Source organism: Caenorhabditis elegans, chromosome II, assembly GCF_000002985.6.
Source record: "Caenorhabditis elegans chromosome II".
Classification (NCBI taxonomy): domain Eukaryota; kingdom Metazoa; phylum Nematoda; class Chromadorea; order Rhabditida; family Rhabditidae; genus Caenorhabditis; species Caenorhabditis elegans.
This window is the reverse complement of record NC_003280.10, coordinates 10,568,315-10,588,006: the sequence shown is the minus strand read 5'-3', so window position 1 is coordinate 10,588,006 and position 19,692 is coordinate 10,568,315. Positions and strand designations below refer to the sequence as shown.

The 19,692-nt window shown below is 37.8% G+C and overlaps 7 protein-coding genes, 2 non-coding genes and 1 pseudogene across 11 annotated transcripts; 3 read left to right on the top strand and 7 right to left on the bottom strand.

The window, feature by feature from the left end:
* Positions 1-81: 81 nt before the first annotated feature.
* Positions 82-3,671, bottom strand: algn-9 (Alpha-1,2-mannosyltransferase algn-9). The gene is made up of 6 exons (NM_063881.7): positions 3,584-3,671; positions 2,401-2,940; positions 1,678-1,879; positions 1,093-1,623; positions 733-1,035; positions 82-430 (listed from the first exon to the last, which is right to left on the bottom strand). The coding sequence occupies exons 1-6, from the start codon at positions 3,661-3,663 to the stop codon at positions 275-277; spliced, it is 1,812 nt and encodes a 603-aa protein (NP_496282.2). The 5' UTR covers positions 3,664-3,671; the 3' UTR covers positions 82-274.
* A 99-nt stretch (positions 3,672-3,770) lies between these two features.
* Positions 3,771-5,389, bottom strand: mrps-22 (Mitochondrial Ribosomal Protein, Small). Its single transcript, NM_063880.7, has 3 exons — positions 5,295-5,389; positions 5,064-5,241; positions 3,771-4,926 (listed from the first exon to the last, which is right to left on the bottom strand). Exons 1-3 carry the CDS (start codon positions 5,375-5,377, stop codon positions 3,931-3,933), a joined length of 1,257 nt encoding a protein of 418 aa, NP_496281.1. The 5' UTR covers positions 5,378-5,389; the 3' UTR covers positions 3,771-3,930.
* A 98-nt stretch (positions 5,390-5,487) lies between these two features.
* dap-3 (Small ribosomal subunit protein mS29) lies at positions 5,488-6,874 on the bottom strand. The gene is made up of 4 exons (NM_063879.8): positions 6,664-6,874; positions 5,878-6,612; positions 5,736-5,832; positions 5,488-5,686 (listed from the first exon to the last, which is right to left on the bottom strand). The coding sequence occupies exons 1-4, from the start codon at positions 6,871-6,873 to the stop codon at positions 5,601-5,603; spliced, it is 1,128 nt and encodes a 375-aa protein (NP_496280.1). The 5' UTR covers position 6,874; the 3' UTR covers positions 5,488-5,600.
* An 87-nt stretch (positions 6,875-6,961) lies between these two features.
* dohh-1 (Deoxyhypusine hydroxylase) lies at positions 6,962-8,052 on the bottom strand. Its single transcript, NM_063878.6, has 3 exons — positions 7,962-8,052; positions 7,531-7,916; positions 6,962-7,481 (listed from the first exon to the last, which is right to left on the bottom strand). Exons 1-3 carry the CDS (start codon positions 8,027-8,029, stop codon positions 7,039-7,041), a joined length of 897 nt encoding a protein of 298 aa, NP_496279.1. The 5' UTR covers positions 8,030-8,052; the 3' UTR covers positions 6,962-7,038.
* A 161-nt stretch (positions 8,053-8,213) lies between these two features.
* rpb-6 (putative DNA-directed RNA polymerases I, II, and III subunit RPABC2) lies at positions 8,214-8,627 on the bottom strand (the record flags this gene model as incomplete). The annotated part of the gene is made up of 1 exon (NM_063877.5): positions 8,214-8,627. The coding sequence occupies one exon, from the start codon at positions 8,625-8,627 to the stop codon at positions 8,214-8,216; it is 414 nt and encodes a 137-aa protein (NP_496278.1).
* Positions 8,628-9,813: 1,186 nt separating this feature from the next.
* C06A1.4 lies at positions 9,814-13,165 on the top strand (annotated as a pseudogene). Its single transcript has 11 exons — positions 9,814-9,969; positions 10,015-10,205; positions 10,250-10,416; positions 10,461-10,866; positions 10,911-11,637; positions 11,682-11,857; positions 11,904-12,072; positions 12,121-12,295; positions 12,344-12,589; positions 12,637-13,001; positions 13,048-13,165. Coding segments are annotated over exons 1-11 (2,896 nt in total).
* A 1-nt stretch (position 13,166) lies between these two features.
* Positions 13,167-13,356, top strand: C06A1.12. Its single transcript, NR_101744.1, has one exon. It is a non-coding gene; the product is annotated as an Unclassified non-coding RNA C06A1.12 (non-coding RNA).
* Positions 13,357-13,939: 583 nt separating this feature from the next.
* On the bottom strand, positions 13,940-15,740 carry C06A1.3 (Putative serine/threonine-protein phosphatase C06A1.3). The gene is made up of 5 exons (NM_063875.5): positions 15,651-15,740; positions 15,287-15,379; positions 14,626-15,240; positions 14,180-14,385; positions 13,940-14,129 (listed from the first exon to the last, which is right to left on the bottom strand). The coding sequence occupies exons 1-5, from the start codon at positions 15,691-15,693 to the stop codon at positions 13,992-13,994; spliced, it is 1,095 nt and encodes a 364-aa protein (NP_496276.1). The 5' UTR covers positions 15,694-15,740; the 3' UTR covers positions 13,940-13,991.
* A 210-nt stretch (positions 15,741-15,950) lies between these two features.
* On the bottom strand, positions 15,951-17,405 carry txt-13 (transcellular chaperone signaling (x)cross tissue). Of its 2 annotated transcripts, NM_001383936.1 has the most exons (5): positions 17,292-17,400; positions 17,174-17,245; positions 17,002-17,097; positions 16,519-16,601; positions 15,951-16,186 (listed from the first exon to the last, which is right to left on the bottom strand). In NM_001383936.1, the coding sequence occupies exons 1-4, from the start codon at positions 17,375-17,377 to the stop codon at positions 16,592-16,594; spliced, it is 264 nt and encodes an 87-aa protein (NP_001370877.1). In that variant the 5' UTR covers positions 17,378-17,400; the 3' UTR covers positions 15,951-16,186; positions 16,519-16,591. The 2 variants fall into 2 exon arrangements, with proteins under 2 accessions (NP_001370877.1, NP_001380110.1); NM_001393178.1 differs by lacking the exon at positions 16,519-16,601 and having other exon boundaries at positions 15,954-16,186; positions 17,292-17,405.
* Positions 17,406-17,571: 166 nt separating this feature from the next.
* C06A1.10 lies at positions 17,572-17,632 on the top strand. The gene has a single exon (NR_051611.1). It is a non-coding gene; the product is annotated as an Unclassified non-coding RNA C06A1.10 (non-coding RNA).
* Positions 17,633-19,692: the final 2,060 nt, after the last annotated feature.

Sequence of the window (19,692 nt, the reverse complement as noted above, 5' to 3'; positions counted from 1 at the left end):
TAGAAAAAAATCAAGAAAAATAATAAATCGTTGACTTGAAACCAAGAAAAGAAAAACAATAAATGAGAATAAATTGTAAAAAAAATATTTCTTGGTAATAAATAATATTAACGATAAATACAAATTTTAAAAATTTCCAGGCAATAAATAAGAAGAATAAATTAAATTTAAAGAAGGTGACCTAAAAGAAAAAACCCGAAATTAACATGAAATCGGAATCCCTGAATCTGAATTCCGTTCAGACAAAGTGAACAATAAATATTTAATACATGTTTTACAAATTTGATTTTCGATATAAAGTGCATGTCGTCATGACATTATGTTTGGCAGAAAGGAATGGAACATAAAATGCACGAAGAAGCCCATGGAATCCTGTTGATTTGGAGACATCGATGAATGGAAGCGAATCCACTGGTTTCCAGTTATCTTCCTAAAAATAGATATGAATTTACAATTATATATTAAGAACATTTCTACAGGAAGGAGTAGTGTGAGTATGCTTGAAATAATCCAAAATTGTCAAAAACGAAAAAAAATGGGAAAGAATGAAAATTTGAATTTAAAAATTTGATTTCCTCAAACAGGGAATTTAGCCAAAATTGTAGAATCGCGTTTTCAATTCTTTTCCATTTTTTTTTTGTTTTTCTTTTGTAGTTTTGTCGCTGAATTTGAGATGATTTTTTTTTTGAAATAAAATCTCCATTTACGTTTCTCCATATTCAAAACCCCTACCATTTTCCTGAAATCAGGTTCTCTATCCGACTGTGGCATATCAACATCAACCACATAATCGCATGAATCTAAATCCACATATCTCGATATTTCTTCTTGATTCAGATTATTCATTTCTGTTGGTATATGACGTGTAACTTCCACCAACTTGTCCGATTTTAAGAATGGTTTAGGTAAAAGTCCGCGGAATTCACTTTGAATAAATCGCATTTCCACTTTTTTCCCATCAGAAACTGTTTGTGGAATGAAGAACGATGAAGGGAAGCGGTGCCATTCTTTTCCAACGCATACACGAATTGGATCCTGAACAACTGGGAGTTTTCGAAAAAATAAAAACATTGAAATTTATAAAACTCTTACATGGAAATTTTTGAAATTCGTCCGATTCGTCAGCTCTGCGTTCAGAGATCGATAAATCTCAACGTGAGATCCATAATTGTTATGAATTGAGTACGTCCTTGATGCCGAGAGAATTGCAAAGCACAAAATGAAGAGAATGCTGAGAATATTATCCATTCCTAATTTCTTGAGACACAGTCGATTCGTGGCATCCAATGCAAGAGCAGCGAAGAAAGCAATGAATGGATAAATTGGGAATAGGAAACGTTCTTCTTTATGAGCTTGACTTCCAAAAATCAAAAGCCATGCGGCAGTGGTGACAGCCAATAGGATGATTGGTGCAAATCTTTGATAGAGTGCCACGTTTCTATCCTGAGACATCCAGACTTTTGTGAAATAGGCAAGAGACAGAGGAAAGCCAAATGGAGCAGCAAATATGACGATATTCCAGTTGTTGAAGAGATTTTTGATGTAGAAAGAGAGCGGTTCTTCTCCGTAAAGTGATGGACCAGGACCACTGACAACGTTGTAGAGGAAGATGTTTAATGGGGCCTTAAAGGATTTAATTAACTTAGAATTTAAATTTTAGAAATTAAATTTACTTACCAAAACAGTCTTTCCAAAATAATGACTATCAGTAATAACCTGCACACCACCAATACATAATCCAATCACTAACGATGTCAGAATAAATCTAATTCTTAATCCTTTCAATAAAAGCATATCGGCAACAATCGGAAGCCCCAAGACAGCAGAGAACGGCCAGCCAACCATAGTGGAGAAAGCGACGCAGAAGATTCCAGCTGTCCTGTAATAAGAAGAATATAGATAATTCTAAAGCGCGAAGATTTTCTATTTTTGCTCCAGAAATACGGTAACCGGTCTCGAAGCGACTAATGTTTTGAATGGAAAAAATGGTGCGCCTTTGAGGATTACTGTAGTTCTCAACAAGGGTGTGGGATATTCGATTTTCCGTTTTCCAAAATTTCGACAAATGTTTCATTTCAAAAAAAATCGTTTTTTTTTTTTAAATTTATTTTGAATTTTGGTCATTTTTCCTCTTTGTAGAATTGAATTATATGTTTTTCTTATCAGAATAAATAAAATTCGATTAAAATTTTTTTCAATTTTTCGGTTTTTTTTTTGTGAAAAAATCTAATCCCGCGACAACGGGGAGTTATAAACTACAGTAATCTTTAAAGGCCCATGCTAGTTTGAATTCTAAAATTTTTTAAAAAGCTGGTCGCTTCGGGACCGGGTACAGTAATTTCGGAGCAAAAATCGTAAAATTCCGTTTTTTTTTAATTTAGAAAGTGAAGTTTGTATTACCAATTCTCGTTGAGATATGCTCCAAGTATGTAGAAAGTTATAGCCATACAGAATGAAGATGGAACGAATGCAGTACTTGCCAGGAACATTCCAGATGAGAAAATTGAGAATAAGATGAAGAATCGGCCAGTTGCAATGTTGATTTTCTTACAAATGGCATCAAATGCATAATATTCTCCCAACAAACAAAATAAACCAATTGTCAATCGAATAAGAGTGAAAACTACAATTTTAGTGTCACCGAACAAGTTGGCAAAAAGACTCGCGGGAATGTAGTGGAGGTAAATGTAGAAATACGATCGGATGGCATAAACGGGAGAGTATTCCCATGTTTGAAATCCTTCTCCGTAAAGAAACAAATGAAGTGGCTCCCAATAGTTGTAGACTTCATCACAATCATTGATAATACCCCATATTGCACCGGAAATTCGAATTGAGAGCAACATTTTGAAGACTGAACCGAAGGAAAATGGCCAGTCATTGTCTGGATTGTTGGCTTTGTGATATAGTTTTTCGACTTTTATCTTCTTTTTGTCGGCGCTGAAAAAATAAAAAAAATCAATTTTTTAAAAAATATTTTTCGTTCTTCTTTTTTCTCGTTTTTCCGATTTTCAAAAATTGAAAATTTTTGTGTTTTTCCTAGAAAAAAAAAATGGTTTTAGTTCGAAACAAGGGTAGTTTATAAACTAGCTTTTAAAAAAATCATAAATTTTCGATTTTTTTCATATTTTTCGTGCATGTTCTATACTTTTTTCTAAAGTTACCGATTTCTAAAAATCTAAAAATTTTGTTTTGACCGCGAAAAAAACTATTCGAATTTTCAACAATTTCCGGTTTTTTCTTAATATTTTAAAGAAAAATTCGTTGTTTTCTTATCAATATTAAATTTTTGATAAATCTAGTTTTTAAAAAAATTTGAAAAATGTCGCTTTTCGCAAAAAATCGAATAATCAATAATTTCCTGTCATTTCTCGATATTTTACATAAATTAATTTTTTTTTCATCAAAATCAACTTAAAAATCAGGTTTAAAAAACCATATTTAGAATACTCAAAAGTTTTTATTCTTCGATTTTCCGATGTTCAATTTTTCGAATTCCAATAAATTGAACATTTGCTTTTTTTTTTGGGTGAAACCTGGTAGTTTAAAAGGGTTTTTCAATTCAAAAATGTGTTCAACTCACTCAAAACTAGATCGATCAACTATTCTTGGCGGTGGTTTCTGTGGCGGACCACTGCCTCCTTTTCTTCTATGCGTCACCATGGTTTAACCTGAAAAATGTGGATTGAAAAAATGTTTCTAACAAGATTAACAAATAACAAGTGGATGGGATATCAACCAATCTAATCAATTTTTTTGAAAAAAAAGTTCAAAATCTGTAAATTTCATAGAAAAAAAAACAAAAAAACGAGAATTAAAAAAAAAAGAATAAAATGAAAACAAACAATGAAAAAAAACAATAGATAGCTAAAATCCTAATAAATACAAAAATTATTTCAATTTTCACTTTAAATCTCTATCTAGAAAGCATCATTCTTTTTTCTTTCCATCATCATCTGATCTCTTTTCCCTACTTCTCCATCGTCCTTTTCCACCACCACGTCCTCCTTCATCTTTCTTATTCTCTTCACCTCCTCCTCCTTCACGTCCACTTCCCTCACTCTTCACCACTTTCACCGAATATTCACTGCTCAAATCACCAAGTGGTCCATCGGCTCCACGAATATTGGCTGAAGTGATGCGTGCTTTTCTCTTGTCCACTCGTACTCCAAATCGTTCCCTCACGTGCTCCGTCTGCTCCTGATCTGATTTCAATTTTCCATTGTTGATAAAATTCAAAAGATCCTGAATTTCATCTCGGAATCGAGCATTCTGCTTCGCAAAATCCTTTACAATCTTCTCATCAGAATCTCCCTGAGCAATTGTAACTCTCCAATCGGGACGAACAGCCTTCTGAAGTCTCACAAGATTTGCACAGTCGGATAATCTTCCAAGTCCACCAAAATAGTTCAAAAGCTTCTGAATGTTATCGTTCAGTGCCAAATAAAAAGTGAATGGTCCAAAGTGACGAGTTGAGGTTACGACATGGAATTTACCAGATTCATTGATACGATCAAATACGAGTTGACTCAAACGAACATAGGCCGGATCGTCAGGCTCGTAAAACCAGCAAGCCCAGTCTAGAACGAATTCGTGATCATTCTTATCAAGAGCATTTTGTAGATTTGGATCCGAGAAGAGTGGTGGAGGATTCACAGAACGATTCGGTTTTTGATAATAAGTTCTGTTCATTCGATCATGTTCTTCTGGATTCGCAGTTCTCAATGTACCATCGGGTTCTCTCACGACTACAGTACGATCCTGGTCGGTCGCATCGAAAGTGATATCAGTGAATACGAATTTGCTAGTGTCAAAATCCTTCAATTCGAGATCTTTGGCGAGGATCTGAACACTCTCCTCGCGAGGTTCTTTCACTGGAACAAATTGTAGGAATCTGCGAGCTTCTTCACGCATACGCTCTCGAGTCTGGAAAAAAATAAGTCAAATTGAATAAATAGCTTCTCATTTTGGTGAGTAGTTTCTAGTCTAGCAGATCCAAGTTTATCAGAAACTCGACTGTAAATCGACAAATGCGGTAAATTATAAATCATTTTCAAACAAACCTTTTCAAGTCGTTCTTCAGTCATAAGAGCGAAATGAGATCTTTGTTGAATCGAAGTTCTTCGCGGTCTGAACACTTTGTGCTCCAAATCAATTTCTGTTAAATCCGTCAGTAGCTTTTGCACTTCCTTCTCAACGAAGAGTTTCTCAACATTGATGTCGTCTGGTGTTTTAGAGTTACTGAAAATGAATCATATTAAATATATATTTTACAAAATTTAAAATTCAAATACCTTGCTTTGATCCATTGCGATGCAGATCGAACCTCGGCTGAAAGCCGGGTTAATGCCGAAACTCGAGGTTTCAGCTGGAGCATGGAGATCTGGATCTGGAAATTGATGAATAAAAATAGAATAAGATACAGAGAATAAATATGAAATCCCGATCAGAACAGGAACAACGAACAACAAAAACAATGGCCAGTTGTATAATAAAAACATTATTTTTCATTCTCTATTCATAACAAATAAAACTAGAGACCTAAAAATTAAAAAAAAACAGAAACACTCAACAAAAAACGTAAATTATAATGATTTAAATCAGTTGAACGCACAAAGCCTCTCGTAATAATATGGATTGAATGCGCTGAGATGCATAAGTTGTTTCCTTCCTTCCTCGCTACGAGCTGCAAACAATTTGGAAATTGCAATATAATGGGATTGGCGGTCTCTCACCTGCTTTTGATGCTAACCAGTTCTTGTTCACATAGTAATTATAGATTGCATCTGTTTCGGCTTCCGTATAATTTGACGTTTCAATTGGAACGAATGGCTGAAAAATTAGTTTTCAAGATAATATATATGCTTTCAATTTTACCTCAACATATTCAAATCCTTCTTCTCCAAACAATTCCAATGGAGTGTGCCTGGAGACTCCGAGATGATCCCTGGCGTCTGCAACCTCTTTCTTATCTGCAACCATCAGAACACATCCATTAGTCCAATCATTTTCGATCATTCGCCGGTAATGTACAACAAGAGTAAGATCCGAAGGTGGTGCATAGGTTCTATCAGCTCGTTTCACCAAAGTTTTTCCCCACAGAGAATTCGCATCATCAATCGCCACTAGAACCTTCAGTTTGTCATCTTTTGCGTGGCGTCGGAGCTCTCGGAAGATTGCACCAACACAATCACTGGCAAGGAACGGAGCAGAGATTCCCATTTCAATAATTTCAGTGATAGGTTTTCCTTTCAACGTTCGTTCACTTTTCGACCATTCATAATCTCTTTCAGTGAGCAACTCTCCGAGAATCTTCCAGATATGTTGGTTTTGTTGCTTGAAATTTTGGAGAATAGAAACAGAATTCGATGGATCATTGATACGGCCTTGTACAAAAGATGACATCTCAATTTCTTTTACTCTTCTTGTCAGCTCCATTGCACTTCTTAGATGAACAATTGCCCATTTATTATTATAAGCATGATGAACAGCTTGATTGAGAGTAACCGACTTTCCGGTTCCGAAAGCTCCCCATAACACGAGGCGAAGAGCTGGAAGACTTTTATCCACAACTCGCATACAGCTTGCTACTTCTGCCATTGGTTCTCGGATCTGAAAATATATTTATTGAATATAATATTCCATTGATTATCGCCGACTAACCAAGGTAACAACTTCTCCCAACGTATCCATCTGTTTAGAAAGTGGAGCTGGCAGATGATTTCTCATATTAAGCTGTTTGGCAACTGGCATCTCAATTTCGGAAAGAGTTCCAACATCTGCTAACTGGGAATTGGATCGTCTCGAAATATGCAGCTGGCGAGCCGGAAGTCGGCGAGCGATCTGGCACATTAGGTTTCCACACGGCTTCATTCTGTAAAACTTGTCTGAAGTTCCGGGAGAAATCTGGTAAAAGTAGATAAATTTCGACAAAACGTAAATTGAATTAGAAACTGGATCACAAACTAGGTGAAATTTTTAATTAAAACTGGAAAACAAAACAATGAACAAGAACAGGAGGAAATCAACAAAAAATTATTAAACGTGAGCGTATTGTAGATCATCACTGTTTTCATATTCAGCCATATCCAAGGCAACTTCGCAGCTTTCTCGAACAACACGCTCCTCATCATTGACGTATTGCTTCAAAATCTCCGTACATTCTTCGTTGGCAATTGCTCCAAGAGCTTCAGCACATTCGTGACGGACCATGCAATTTTCAGTTGACAGTAGAAGACGATCCTTCAATTCTTGAGTGGCAACAGGCGACTGAAGTTGTCCTAAAACGTATGCGACTTCGTGACGGAACAAAGCACTATCTTCACAGTAGAGACCTTGAGCAAGAGCTTTGATGGATTTATCTGTCTTAATGTTTCTTAGACTGAACATCGCACGATATCTGTCGAAAAGTGGAAGTGAAGCGTCGATCAGAGTGGCTGCGAGCTCTTCGACGTCGGATGTTGAAGCTGATGGTGTTGGATCTACAAATTAAACTTTTATAAGCAAAATATGTTTAATTGAATCGCTTACCAACGCTATCATAAGGGCTGTTGGTATCCTTTCCACTTTTTTCAACCCATTCCACCCTTCCTAATGCAATTTGGCATGTCTCGGAAACTTCTGGACACGGATCTTGTGCATATTTTCGGAGGACATCTTTGACTGAAGGATCAGCAATTGCTCCCAACGCTTCACCGGCTTCATGGCGGACCATTGGCTCTTGCTTCTCGTCCTCAAGAACACTCACAAGTGTTGGAATGGCGTGCTTGTTCTGCATTTGACCCAAGCAGTAAGCCAACTCATGCTTCAGAAGTGCTGATTCGTCATTCAGACATTTTCCAATCCAGTCAACAGAACGATCACATCCAATATTCCGGAGAATAAATAGAGCTCGGAAACGAGCTTTCAGAGGTTTCCTGAAAATTTTCATTTATTAATTGGAAAAAAATCTACAAGATTACTTTGTGTCGTTTAATGCCTCTCCAAAGCTGTCGATTTCGGCATCAGAGAACTTTTGCGAAGCGACCATCTTTCCCGTTGTTCGAGTTGAATCTAAAATTTTATTCATTAATTTTCAAATAACATTGTCAACAAGGAGAGAGAAAGAGAATAATACGAACGGAACAAAATAAAAATGAGAGTGTAAGATCAGAAATGAGGAGAGCAAAAAAGGTGAAACAGTTAAAATGAGGAAAAATTAGAGAAACATTTCTCTACCAATCAGCGAGTTGAAGTTGATCGGTTGGCCAGTCTTCGTATGATCCATCTGGAAGGTAGCGGCGGACAATGATCGGGATACGGCGTTGTTTAAGCTCCTTGCGAGCAATCTCCAATGGATCGGTCTCTCCTTCAAGTTCAACCATAACCGGAGCTCCCATGGCGATTTGGAGAGCGCGAGTGCCAAGAACTCGAGCTCGTTCGTATTTTGTCATGAATGGAGTTGTCACATGCTCACTAGTCGGAACAGCCTTTCCTTGATCGAAAAGCTCGAAATTCTCGTCCACGTTGTCATCGTCCTCGTCCTCATTGTCAGGGCGTTGTGGATCTTCTTCGATCACGTCCTCCATTTCGTTGTCGTCAACGAAATCATCATTATCCATATCTTGATAATCGTCCTCATCGGCCATTCTGAGTCTGCAAAATTGAATTTACTAGTTATTTCTTAACATTTATAAGAAAAAACCGATAATCAAATGAAATACAAGAGTGATACAAATATAAATAGGAAAATCAATACAGAACCAGGCCTAAAGATATTTCTACACGGATGATTCAACATTAGATTATTGTAACAGTGAAAAATTATCAATTTGTTAAATATTAAAACTTTTAAAGATATTTTCAATTTATTCCATTCAGGAAAAGCAAAAAAGCAAAAGAAAGAAAATTGGTTCTACGAAATTGTTCAGGTGGATTTACGTTAAACAAGACGCAAGGCGTAACGGTGGAACGTCGTTGTGAGAGGCAATTTGAATTCTAGTGAAGGTCTCACAGCGAAAGTCACCTACAGTAACCCAGAATTTTAGGATTACCTGTCGCGAAGAAGGAGAATATACATATTCATCCTATCACGACTTTTTATAGTAAGGGGTTCAAAAGCAAATGAACACAGAAATGAAGAAGTAAAATGGTAACGGAAATGGTCGGGTCTTGCTTAGTATCACGAGCTGATAATAAGCCATTTTTGAAGGGGCCGGGAGTGTCGCGAATACGCAGAATACTGATATTCCGCCGATCACGACTTAAGAAATGATATTAATACCCAGGAAATGCGTCAAGGAAATATTAAAGAATTATTATGATTATTACGAAGTCTTTCCGTATTCTAAATGCTCACGACAATCCACGGAAGTCATCAACAACGACAAAGCCGGGAAACTCCTGTTTGAAAGCCGCGCCAAAAGACACACACGTCACGAGTGTTACAGTACTACCACACATGCACATCAAACCCCAACACGTCGACACCGCGCAAGGAAATCGTCACTTCTTCGTTTTACTCTCGGACCGGCAGGTCGCATGTTAAATATATGAGCTTTATCATTTTTATCATTCAACGGATTTATTAGTAATAAATTATGTAATTCTACCACTTTTGAACCTATACCGATACGAAACATTACCGCGATTTTCAATTTCGTATTTTCTTTTCCCCTTTTTCGCGGAATTTGTCGTTTTCGATGCTCGTTTTGTGTGTTATTTTTATATTTTTGTTTCAAATATTAATGTCGCACCTCCTTGATATATCAACGCATTTTTTTCTATACTTCCTACACTACTTTTAATTATCAATTTACAGGACAAAATCGAAAGATGCCAGCCCTTCCATCAGTCTACACGCCTTCTGGAGCTCCATCGAGCGTCCACGCACCACCTGCCGTTCCACCAGTTCCAGTTCCAACTCAACCGCTAAGATCGGAGTATCAGACGTCTAACGACGCTTGCATCAAGAGACTGGAAGAGCTCAATGTACGTTTAATCGGTTTCATAACCTTCTAATTTGTTAAATTTCAGATCGCTCCAGCTGCAAAGCTGTATCCAGCACCGACTGAACCAGGAAAATGTGGCGTTGAGGCCGAAATACAAACCAACGTATTCGGAATCGAGATGCACCAGGACTCGTTGTTCTATCAGTACAGCGTTCACATCACGACGGAACTGAAAAACGGGAATGAAGTTACTTTCACCAAGAAGGGAAAGGATGAGTAAGCTACCGCATTATTTAAACCTTGCTCATAATATGTTTCAGTTTCGTCGTTACTGAGAGACGAAAAGTGCTGTGCGATTCTGTTTCGCGCTCTTGGCGATTATGAGGAGTTCTTCAGAACGTCTGATAGCTGTCTCATTTACGATGGTCAAAGCATTCTGTTCTCCAACGTGGATCTTTTCCAAGGGTTCAGAGAAGGCGCAGTAAAGGTAAATACAATAAATCTTGATCAATGTTATTCATAATATTTCAGACCAAGTACATGCAGCTTGATGGAGGAGAGATTGATCATAAGGATCTCAAATCGTTGCCGTGTATCAAGCTGGAGGTGTTCCCCACTAAAAATCCAGCGGTCAAGTTCACACGAGAAGACGTAGCAAGACGAGCTTCTGACTCAAACCTCGATTCTGTCAGCTTGGCATACCAACAGATCCTCGAACTCGCTCTCACTCAACCATGTATTCGTAACACTGCAAGATACGTTGTTTTCGATCATGGAAAAATGTTTTTCATTGACCCACTCGGTGAAGGATTCGAGAAGTCCGACGTTGTTGACGTTGGGGATGGAAAGCAAGTTGTACCAGGACTCAAGAAGACGATCAACTTCATTGAAGGACCCTATGGCAGGGGGCGGAGCAATCCATCAGTTGTCATTGACGGTCAGTGTTCAAAATAATAATCTCATAGTTATTTCTTTTTTCAGGGATGAAGGTCGCTTTCCATAAGAATCAGCCAATTCTCGATAAACTGAAGGAGATAACTACGCAACCTGTGGAACACGGCCTGAAGGGACCCGAAAAGGACCGCTGCGCAGCTGTCATCAAAGGTCTCGATTGCTATTCTACATATGGTGGTCGTGAACGTCATCACAAGATCGAGGGAATCCATCACGAAGGGGCTGGAAATGCTCGTTTTCAGCTCAATGACGGTGGAAGCTGTACTGTAGCTCAATATTTCGAAGACGTATACAACATCACTCTTCGCTACCCAGGCGCAAACCTCATCGTTTCCAAGGAGAGAGGAAATATCAACTTCTACCCGATGGAATTGTTGAAGATCAGTTCTCATCAACGCGTTCAGATCCCGCAGCAAACCAGTGCTCAGAGTCAAAAGACCACTAAAGAAAGTGCTGTTATGCCTGACGTTCGCCAGCGTCTGATCATGACGGGAAAAAATGCGGCGCAAATTTCATCGGACAACGAGGCTCTCGGTAAAATGGGTGTCTCGGTGTGTGAAGAACCGCTCATGGTCAAAGGACGCTCAATTCCTGCCGTCAAGTTGGCGAACGCTGAAAACGGAACCAATCCAATCAATGTCAAGGACAACAAGTGGCGTCCCAACCGCTTCACTCGACCAGCCACGGCGCCGAATGTGTGGGCGATATATGTCGTCGGTACCACATCAACTCGCATAACCTTGGATACTCTGAAGTAAGTTTGGCAAAATAGTTTCATATCTCAATTCTACGTTACAGGAAATTCGCAGATGAGTTTGCGGCTATGTGCAAGTCAAAAGGAGTCAACATGCCTGCTCCTGCTGACATGTCGCTCATTCATATGGACGCCATCGAGAGTCGTCTGTACGACGCTATGAAAGCAAATTGCATGTTCGTTTTCATCATAACGGACGATTCAATCACTACACTCCATCGTATGTTATATTGTTTACGATATTTATCTATATTTCTATCTTTCAGAGCGTTACAAGGTGATTGAGAAGGATACGAAGATGATCATACAAGATATGAAGCTATCGAAAGCATTGAGTGTTATCAATGCAGGAAAGCGGTTAACTCTCGAAAACGTTATCAACAAGACGAATGTGAAACTGAGAGGATCCAACTATGTTTTCGTGGACGTCAAGAAGTATTAGTTTCTTTTTCCGAAATTCATATTAATTTAATATTCTTTCAGGCAGCTCGACTCGCATCTGATCATTGGAGTTGGAATTTCCGCGCCACCTGCCGGGACCAAGTACGCGATGGAGAACAAAGGAGTTCTAAATCCCAATGTTATTGGCTATGCATACAACGCACAGCACAACCAGGAGTTCAGTGGAGACTTCATGTTAAACTCTGCCAGCCAAGATGTGAGTTTCCAGTCCATTTTAGAATAGTTTCATTCCATTCAATTTCAGACTCTTGCGCCGATTGAGGATATTGTGATGCACTCGCTCAGCGAATACCAAAGGTTCCATAATGGCGGTCTTCCGAGACGCGTCATTATCTACCGAACTGAAACAAGCGAAGGAAATCATGGATCAATCATGGCCTATGAGATTCCTCTTGTTCGTGTTGCCATGAGAGGTTTCTCACCTGAAATTCAACTGGTCTACATCGTGGTGTCAAAGGATCACAGCTTCAGATTCTTCAAGCCGGATGTGGTTTGTTATTATTAACCTTGTATTTCAATAACTTCCTGTATTTTCAGACAAGTCTAGCTGCCCGTCCACAAGCGACTTCCAGCACCGCAAGCAGACATTCTGCAATGCCAGCCGCTCCAAAAGCATGGGATCTGAATATTGCTCCCGGTATTATGGTCGATTCCATCGTGACAAATCCGGCCTGCAAGCAATTTTTCCTGAATTCCCACATCACTCTGCAAGGAACTGCGAAAACTCCATTGTACACAGTTCTCGCCGATGACGCCAAAGTCAGCATGACGGCATTGGAGGATATCACGTACAAGCTGTGCCATCTTCACCAGATTGTTGGACTTCCGACGTCGCTTCCAACTTCATTGTATGTCGCCAACGAGTACGCCAAGAGAGGACGCAATCTGTGGAACGAGGCAGTGTAAGTTTTGCTATCGCATTTTATAGATAAACTATTTTGTTTTCAGGACCATGGATAACATTCCAAGTGTTAGCGGCCCGGAGGCAGACCGTCTCAGAGAGTTGACCAGCATCATCTGCTACAAAGCTTCGGGAGATCTGACGGAACGTCGTGTCAACGCATGATCACCTTCAACAGGCAAATTTTGTTTCATTAACCACCTCATACTTTCCTCGCTGTTCCATGATCCCTTTTCTCAATTGTTTTTGACTAATGATTCCTTCCCACTTGTGTAATTTTACAATGTTACAATTGCAATAAGCTTACCCATACTCACATAGTTTCCCAGTGTATTAATATTGCCCATTCTTGTTATTTCATACTTATCCTGTTATGCACATCCCCCTTCTCCTTGTTAAATATTTGTGTAGCACCCTTTGTGTAGCAATTTGTCATCGCAATTTCTTTTCTCTTTGAAATTACGATGACAAGTTTGCTCTGTGGCCTTTTTTCTTTTTTTCGTTTGTTTTCTTTTACTAATTTCTCGAACATCAACAGATGTTTCGAGAATTTAGTTTTGAATACTAATATAGGCAGTTCAAACTTAATAAAAGTTAATAGCTTTCGAAGTTGTTGTTTTGTTTTCTAGTTTCAGGATCGGTAATCAGTGTCATGGTGTCGATCAAATTCATTGCGATCTCTGCAAATGAAAATTCGAAATTGGTCTGCTAGACAGGAAGTTTTATTATTAATTCAAAAGAAGACTTAAAATGTGGATACTAAATATTTGCAATTCGTTTGAAAATGAAAAATTGAAATTGCAGGGCAACTTTTAAGATGTTTTCACATGACCATTAATGTTACCATTGCGTCCGACCAGACACATTAAAGAAATTTGACTGAAATTTCAGTTTTATCTGCCAATGGAAATTTATTATAAATAAGAAAAAAACCAATTTAAATCAAAACTATTCATTCGATGAAATCTAAATCGGTTACTTTCCACTGCTTCTATTCCTTGACAAATGGCTTAATGGCATCTTTGTCAGCACGAGCCGCATCAATGTTTGGATCGATTGCAATCGCCGGAGCTGCCTTGGCCTTGGTGCCTTCCGGAAGTGGCGGTGGGATCATTTGTTGGAACGAGATCTGAAATTAAAAATTTTATTACTTTGCGAGAGTCTTCTGGATAAGATTACCTGCAAGTTAGCGTTCAAGCAAACCACTGCAGCAGCGTTGGTGAACTGAGCACAGTAGTTTGGCACTGAGAAGACAGTTATCAGACGGCGTCCAGTCATCATTTCATATCCATCCTGGACGACTTGATGAGCGCGAATGATCAGATCAATCTCCAGGGACTTGCATGCCTGCTCGACGACTCCTTTACCAAACATGTAGCTGATTCCTGAAAAAAATCGCATTTTTGAGACTTATGACCTTAAAAGGTCTCGAAACGACTTAACAGCAAGGTGTAGAGACTACTACTGTAACAATTAAAGACGCATGCCTTTTTTGCACACTTTTCAAGACGTTTCAAGACCGTAATATTGGGTCTCGCCGCGAGAAAAAGCTTGTGATAGCGGTTTTTGAACAAAGTAAAAATGTTTCTCTCGGTGAGACCCATTCAGCTGTGGAATTTTCATACCTCGGATAGAATGGAACCATCCTTCTCCCTTGTTCGTCGGATCCGACCACAACAAATCAATGAGCAATCCACGATCCAGCGGCTCACACGGACGTGGAATGTTCCTGATCGTATCGAGATTGATGAGCTCCGGTGAGAGCCCACCGTGCATACAGAGCACTCTCTTCGAGATCAACCCAGACATTGGCATGCGGTTGAAGCATGACTGGAAGTCCCACCACAAACCGATTCCATACTTGTATTGACACTCCACATAGAATCCATAGATCTTGTTGACCGACGGTGTCTCATGGTTTCCACGAAGCAAGTAGATGCGATCTCTGTAGCGGATCTTCAAGCAGAAGAGAAGGATCAGAACTTCGATTCCTTGCGGTCCACGGTCGACGTAGTCTCCAAGGAACATGAGCTTCTCCTCTGGAACTCGACCGATCAAATCGAACAAACGATTCATGTCCTGGTACTGAGCGTGGATGTCCCCGATGACTTTGATGGGAGCCTCGGCTTCACAAAGATTGCTCTCCTCCATGAAGATTGCCTCGACCATCCGGATAATCGAAATGATCTCGTGTCCAGTCATCACATTGCAAATGTTGATGTTCGTGTCCTTGTAGAGACCTGGAAAAGTTGGAGGTTTATGGTATTTAGTGAAAGCGGGACCTACTATTCATTCTCTTGATGCAATCATCCATCCATTCAGCCAATTTCGGATTCTCCTTCGCCAGATCGAACTTTGATATCTCAGATGATTTTGGACCTGGAAAAAGAGTGTCATTAGAAAGTACGAAAATCTGTGATTTTTGAGCAAAAGGAGACCCGGTGGATCGGTGAATGCCAATCGGGCAGATCAGTGCATAGTTCCTGGGCGTAGACAATCCACCAGATTGTAATCCCCCGATTTGCCGAGTCGGATCCACGGTAGCTGACAGGTTTTGGTCGTTTCAAGACCCACTGGTATTAGATGCTGCACAGCAAGTCGCGGTGAGACCCAACACCAGCGCGAGCATCCCAAACGAGAACAAGCTTACCTTCTTTCGATCCTTTCTTGTTGTTATTCCCGTCGGTGCTCATCATGAAGACGTTGCTAAATCCTCTTTCGCAACCAAGCACACTGCGTTAAAATTGAGAACTGATTTGTTTCAAAACTGAACTAAACTTTTTTGTATGTTTTTTTTGTATTCAAAAGTTTACGTTTTTTTTTAAGTTTTACCAAATTTGTTCAAATTGGAAGTTTGAAGGTTGTCACGATAAAAAATTGACCATTTCTTTACGGTTCGTTTTTTAACACTTTTATCGCAGTCACGACATTTTCAGAAATTGAAAAAAAATAAAATAATTCCAGATGTTTATTAGTTATCAGCTAGGATCTCGAAAAGTGATTGAAAATTTACAGAAAATGAAAAAAATAAAAGCTGTACGCGTATACATACAAACGGGGATACAAATGTTTTAGCAAGAGACGCAAAAAATGAAAAAAACAGAAGCTCTAAATATTTGAAGAGGATATTCGAAGAAAAAATGATCCAATCAATTATCGATCGAGTGACGTCTGGCTTGAAGTGGGCTGCAAATTGTAGATTATTACTTAAAAATCAATTTTAAACACATTTTTTGGACACTTCAATATAAAATACTATCATTTCACTGATTAATGGAGTACGGTACCAAATACACGCCAGACAAACGCGCATTGTGTACAGTAGGCCAGGGTAATTGAAATGAAATGACAATAACTATAACAACCACAGGGAAAACTAAATAATCGGGGAGTAATATTAATAAAAATTGAGAGAGAAAAGAAAGGAAAGAGTACGGTAGAAGTTGACAATGTATTATTACAGAAATAAAAATTTGAAAAAAAATTGACTTCTTTATTTTCAAACTGGAACTACGAACCTGAAGAATATGGAGAAGAAGAAGAAGAGGAAGAAGAAGGGAAATATTTATATTTCTACCATTCGAATGCTCCTTATAACTCGCTACAATTCAACAGACAATCATTATTTTTAGTTTTTGAAGATTGATTTATTGGGATGAGTCCCTTATTATGTTTTTAGTTTTTTACCTAATTCTAGATCGAAAAGATGTTTAAAAAATACATGGGAAATTGAAAAAGGAATGAGATTGTCTCCAATGCCTAACGAGACCCATAGTTTAAGGGCGGAGTTTTGCCATAGAGCGCAAATTTCGAAAAGCTCATTTTTACGTTGATTCAATTTTTAAAAAATAAGTATTCCATTATTATTTTTTGGCTAATAAAAATAATAAAACGCAGGCATTAAAAAGTCGAGTATGAAAACTTTCTTGGCGATACCCAATTTCGAATTGGACTCATGGGTTTAGAATCAAAACTTAAAAAAGGTTTTCTTAAAAACTCACTTGAGCTCTGAAAATCTGCGCAAATATTTGGTTTCCTCGAATGATCTCTCTTCCAATCGGTGTTGTTCCTCAGTATCTTGGCGACGGAGACGATTTCTGAAAATTCAGATTTTAAAATGACTTTTAAATTAAAGAAAATATTTCTGAATTCAGAAATCAGCTTAAGTTATACCTGTAGTTTGGTCTGAATTCGAACAGCATCCAAAGAGCACTCACAATAATTGCAACAATGACTACTCCGAAGCTGGAATTTCAATTATTTTTTAAGTTTTTTCATACTAGAAACCTACGTAAAAATAAGCAAGTAAAGCCTAAAAATGTAGGACTCGCAGCAGCTGAGCTCAGTGCATTCTGTCGGCCATCCACATAGTGTCATTCTACTTTCAACCGTCTGCAAAAATTAAGGATTTTCATTAGAAAAAATTAAAAGCTCAAGAGAAGAAAATAAGGTTTAAGATATTGGTATTCTAGCAATCTAGAAAGCTTTATAGAAAAGTACAGCAATTATGATAGGTATGTCATAGTGACTTGCACAACGGAAAAGACATAAGATTGAGCTGGGGGAGCACGGGAGAAAGAAAAAGAGCATGTTCTTACTCAAATTACCCATTTCCTCTTCTAGCCAAACAACAACACACATGGAAATTTGAGAAAAAAAAAGAAGGGCACTTGGGAAGAGGTTAAGAAAATTAGGAATATAAATTTTGAAACAGCTTCTTTGACTATTTGATGTTGCAAGAAATTTCAAAGATTTTGGAACTGGAATATGGAAAGTTAAAACAAAGGGCTTCTGGCACCAATAAATGAAAAACAATGAAAATTATTAGCATTTATTTTTAAAATGTTTATTCTACGTTTGGTATGCATCAGGGGTGTGCGGCAAATTTGCCGAGGTTGGCTAATTTGCCGAATTCGCCGAGCTTGGCAATTTTTTTTTAAATTAAAAAAACATACGCTTAATTTAGCTGAACACGGCGTTATTATGACCTGAGAAATGACCATAGTTACTTGTATTTAAACACTCTCAGAAGTTCTCTAGTATCTTAAAGCTGTTGAAAATGCCGGTTAGAGCTATAAAAAAACTTTTAAAAAATTGATAAATAATCCAATTTCCTATCAATAAATAAGATTTCTAAAAAGTTCGCAAAATCATGAGCTAGTGAGAATCTCAACACCTCATTTTTATTGTTTTCTAAAATGCCAAAAACAAAGCAAAAAAGATTCCAAGAGAGTAAGTGAATTGGTTGGATGCCTTCAGAGAGAAAGCAGCTGTTAATCGTCTATTATTGTTGCCAATGATCTGAAGCCATCTTCTTTTTCACAGGAGCTCTCAGAGCATAAAGAAGTCACCGACACAAAAGTGAGGGTGTAAAGATTCTTGAGCTTTCTCTTTTTCACTTTTCTCCTTGTGTTATCACAACCCAAGATATGATGATTAATGACGTAAGAGAATGACATAAGGTGCCAGAAAAATCAAAATTTGGTTGAGGAGCAAAAGTTTTGGAATTGCCAAAATTTTAAAGGTCTAATGAGGAAAAATATTCAAAATATCAAATTGAAAAAATGCACCAATTTTGATAAATCGTGGAAATCTGAACTCTTTTAAATAAATTACATTTAAAATGTGAAACTTTTCAAAAAAAAATTTAAAACTTTTTAATGTACATGTAAAAATTATCATAATTTTTGGAAGTAGCCTAAAATTTTTTTTTTTACGAATTCTATATTTAATTGTGTTTTAATTATCAATAGTTTAACTTTCAAATGATACAAATTTTTGAAACAACTCAAAAAAAAGCGCAGTTTTTGAAAATTTGCCACTTTACCAAAACCTAAAACCTAGACTTGAAATTTTGAAACATCAACATACAAACTTTTGTAGTGTTTCAAAAAATATCAGGGCCAGTATAAAGACAGATAAAAATATTTTTCTAGAATTTTGATGCCCTGACACCCAAAAAATTCAAATTTTTCAAAATTTAAAACTACCGTACAGTAACATCAAGCCCTAAAAATGACGCGTGCTGTAACAAGAATGAAGGAATGTCGATGCAACAAAATATGACTAGAACAACTATAAATAAAAAATTGCCGGCGGCCATTTTTTTTTGACTGCTCTCCGTTTCTCACGAATACACAAAAAGTAAGGAAAGAAAAAGCAGATGCGCTCTCTCTCTCTTTCTAGTATTCGCTTTCTCTCTCTCTCGTATTATTGTTGTTTGTCCGTTTCTGTCGGTCGGGGCGGGCGATTGGGACCACAAGAGAGAGAAACTGAGAAGAGGGACTCTTGTTGGTCCCTTTCCGTTCCGTTTTTTTATTTTATTTTCCAAGACTTTAGCCATGTCTAGTTGTGGGTGTCAAAATAGATATAGTATGGATGAAGCTGCATAGGAATTTGGGAATGGAGTTTAGTAGGTTGTTCAGTAGCTATTTGGGGTACTGTAGGTAGATATTTATGTAAATTGCAAATGTTCAGAAATCCAAAAAGCTTTCAAAAATTTTTTTAAAAAGTTATTTTATCTTCAGAAATTTTCTCAACTACAAGAATATCCTAACTTTTCTCGATTTTCTGAACGTTTCTAAACAACTCGGAATAAAAATTTCTTGGGCTTGATTTTGTGAAAACAATTTGTGTCAGAGGTCTGGAATTTCGATAAAATGAATTTTTAAAAATCGCTTGAAAATTTATAG

Bases quoted from the DNA above. Each gene is read 5' to 3' on its own strand.
- dohh-1 (NM_063878.6), bottom strand. From the start codon at position 8,029: ATGGTCGCTTCGCAAAAGTTCTCTGATGCCGAAATCGACAGCTTTGGA. The intron at 7,917-7,961 runs GTAATCTTGTAG...GAAAATTTTCAG, and splicing joins GAGGCATTAAACGACACAAA to GAAACCTCTGAAAGCTCGTT. The intron at 7,482-7,530 runs GTAAGCGATTCA...TTTAATTTGTAG, and splicing joins CAGCCCTTATGATAGCGTTG to ATCCAACACCATCAGCTTCA.
- C06A1.3 (NM_063875.5), bottom strand. From the start codon at position 15,693: ATGAGCACCGACGGGAATAACAACAAGAAAGGATCGAAAGAAG. The intron at 15,380-15,650 runs GTAAGCTTGTTC...CTCTTTTTCCAG, and splicing joins CAAGAAAGGATCGAAAGAAG to GTCCAAAATCATCTGAGATA. The intron at 14,130-14,179 runs GTAATCTTATCC...TTTTAATTTCAG, and splicing joins GCTTGAACGCTAACTTGCAG to ATCTCGTTCCAACAAATGAT.
- mrps-22 (NM_063880.7), bottom strand. From the start codon at position 5,377: ATGCTCCAGCTGAAACCTCGAGTTTCGGCATTAACCCGGCTTTCAGCC. The intron at 5,242-5,294 runs GTATTTGAATTT...ATTCATTTTCAG, and splicing joins TCGCAATGGATCAAAGCAAG to TAACTCTAAAACACCAGACG. The intron at 4,927-5,063 runs GTTTGTTTGAAA...ATTTTTTTCCAG, and splicing joins CTGAAGAACGACTTGAAAAG to ACTCGAGAGCGTATGCGTGA.
- dap-3 (NM_063879.8), bottom strand. From the start codon at position 6,873: ATGAAGCCGTGTGGAAACCTAATGTGCCAGATCGCTCGCCGACTTCCG. The intron at 6,613-6,663 runs GTTAGTCGGCGA...ATATATTTTCAG, and splicing joins TGGGAGAAGTTGTTACCTTG to ATCCGAGAACCAATGGCAGA. The intron at 5,687-5,735 runs GTGAGAGACCGC...AATTGTTTGCAG, and splicing joins CTGGTTAGCATCAAAAGCAG to CTCGTAGCGAGGAAGGAAGG.
- algn-9 (NM_063881.7), bottom strand. From the start codon at position 3,663: ATGGTGACGCATAGAAGAAAAGGAGGCAGTGGTCCGCCACAGAAACCA. The intron at 1,880-2,400 runs GTAATACAAACT...TTCTTATTACAG, and splicing joins GCATATCTCAACGAGAATTG to GACAGCTGGAATCTTCTGCG. The intron at 1,624-1,677 runs GTAAGTAAATTT...AAATCCTTTAAG, and splicing joins ATTTTGGAAAGACTGTTTTG to GCCCCATTAAACATCTTCCT.
- txt-13 (NM_001393178.1), bottom strand. From the start codon at position 17,377: ATGACACTATGTGGATGGCCGACAGAATGCACTGAGCTCAGCTGCTGC. The intron at 17,098-17,173 runs GTATAACTTAAG...CTGAATTTTCAG, and splicing joins GAATTCAGACCAAACTACAG to AAATCGTCTCCGTCGCCAAG. The intron at 16,187-17,001 runs GTGAGTTTTTAA...TACAATTTGCAG, and splicing joins CGCAGATTTTCAGAGCTCAA to CCCACTTCAAGCCAGACGTC.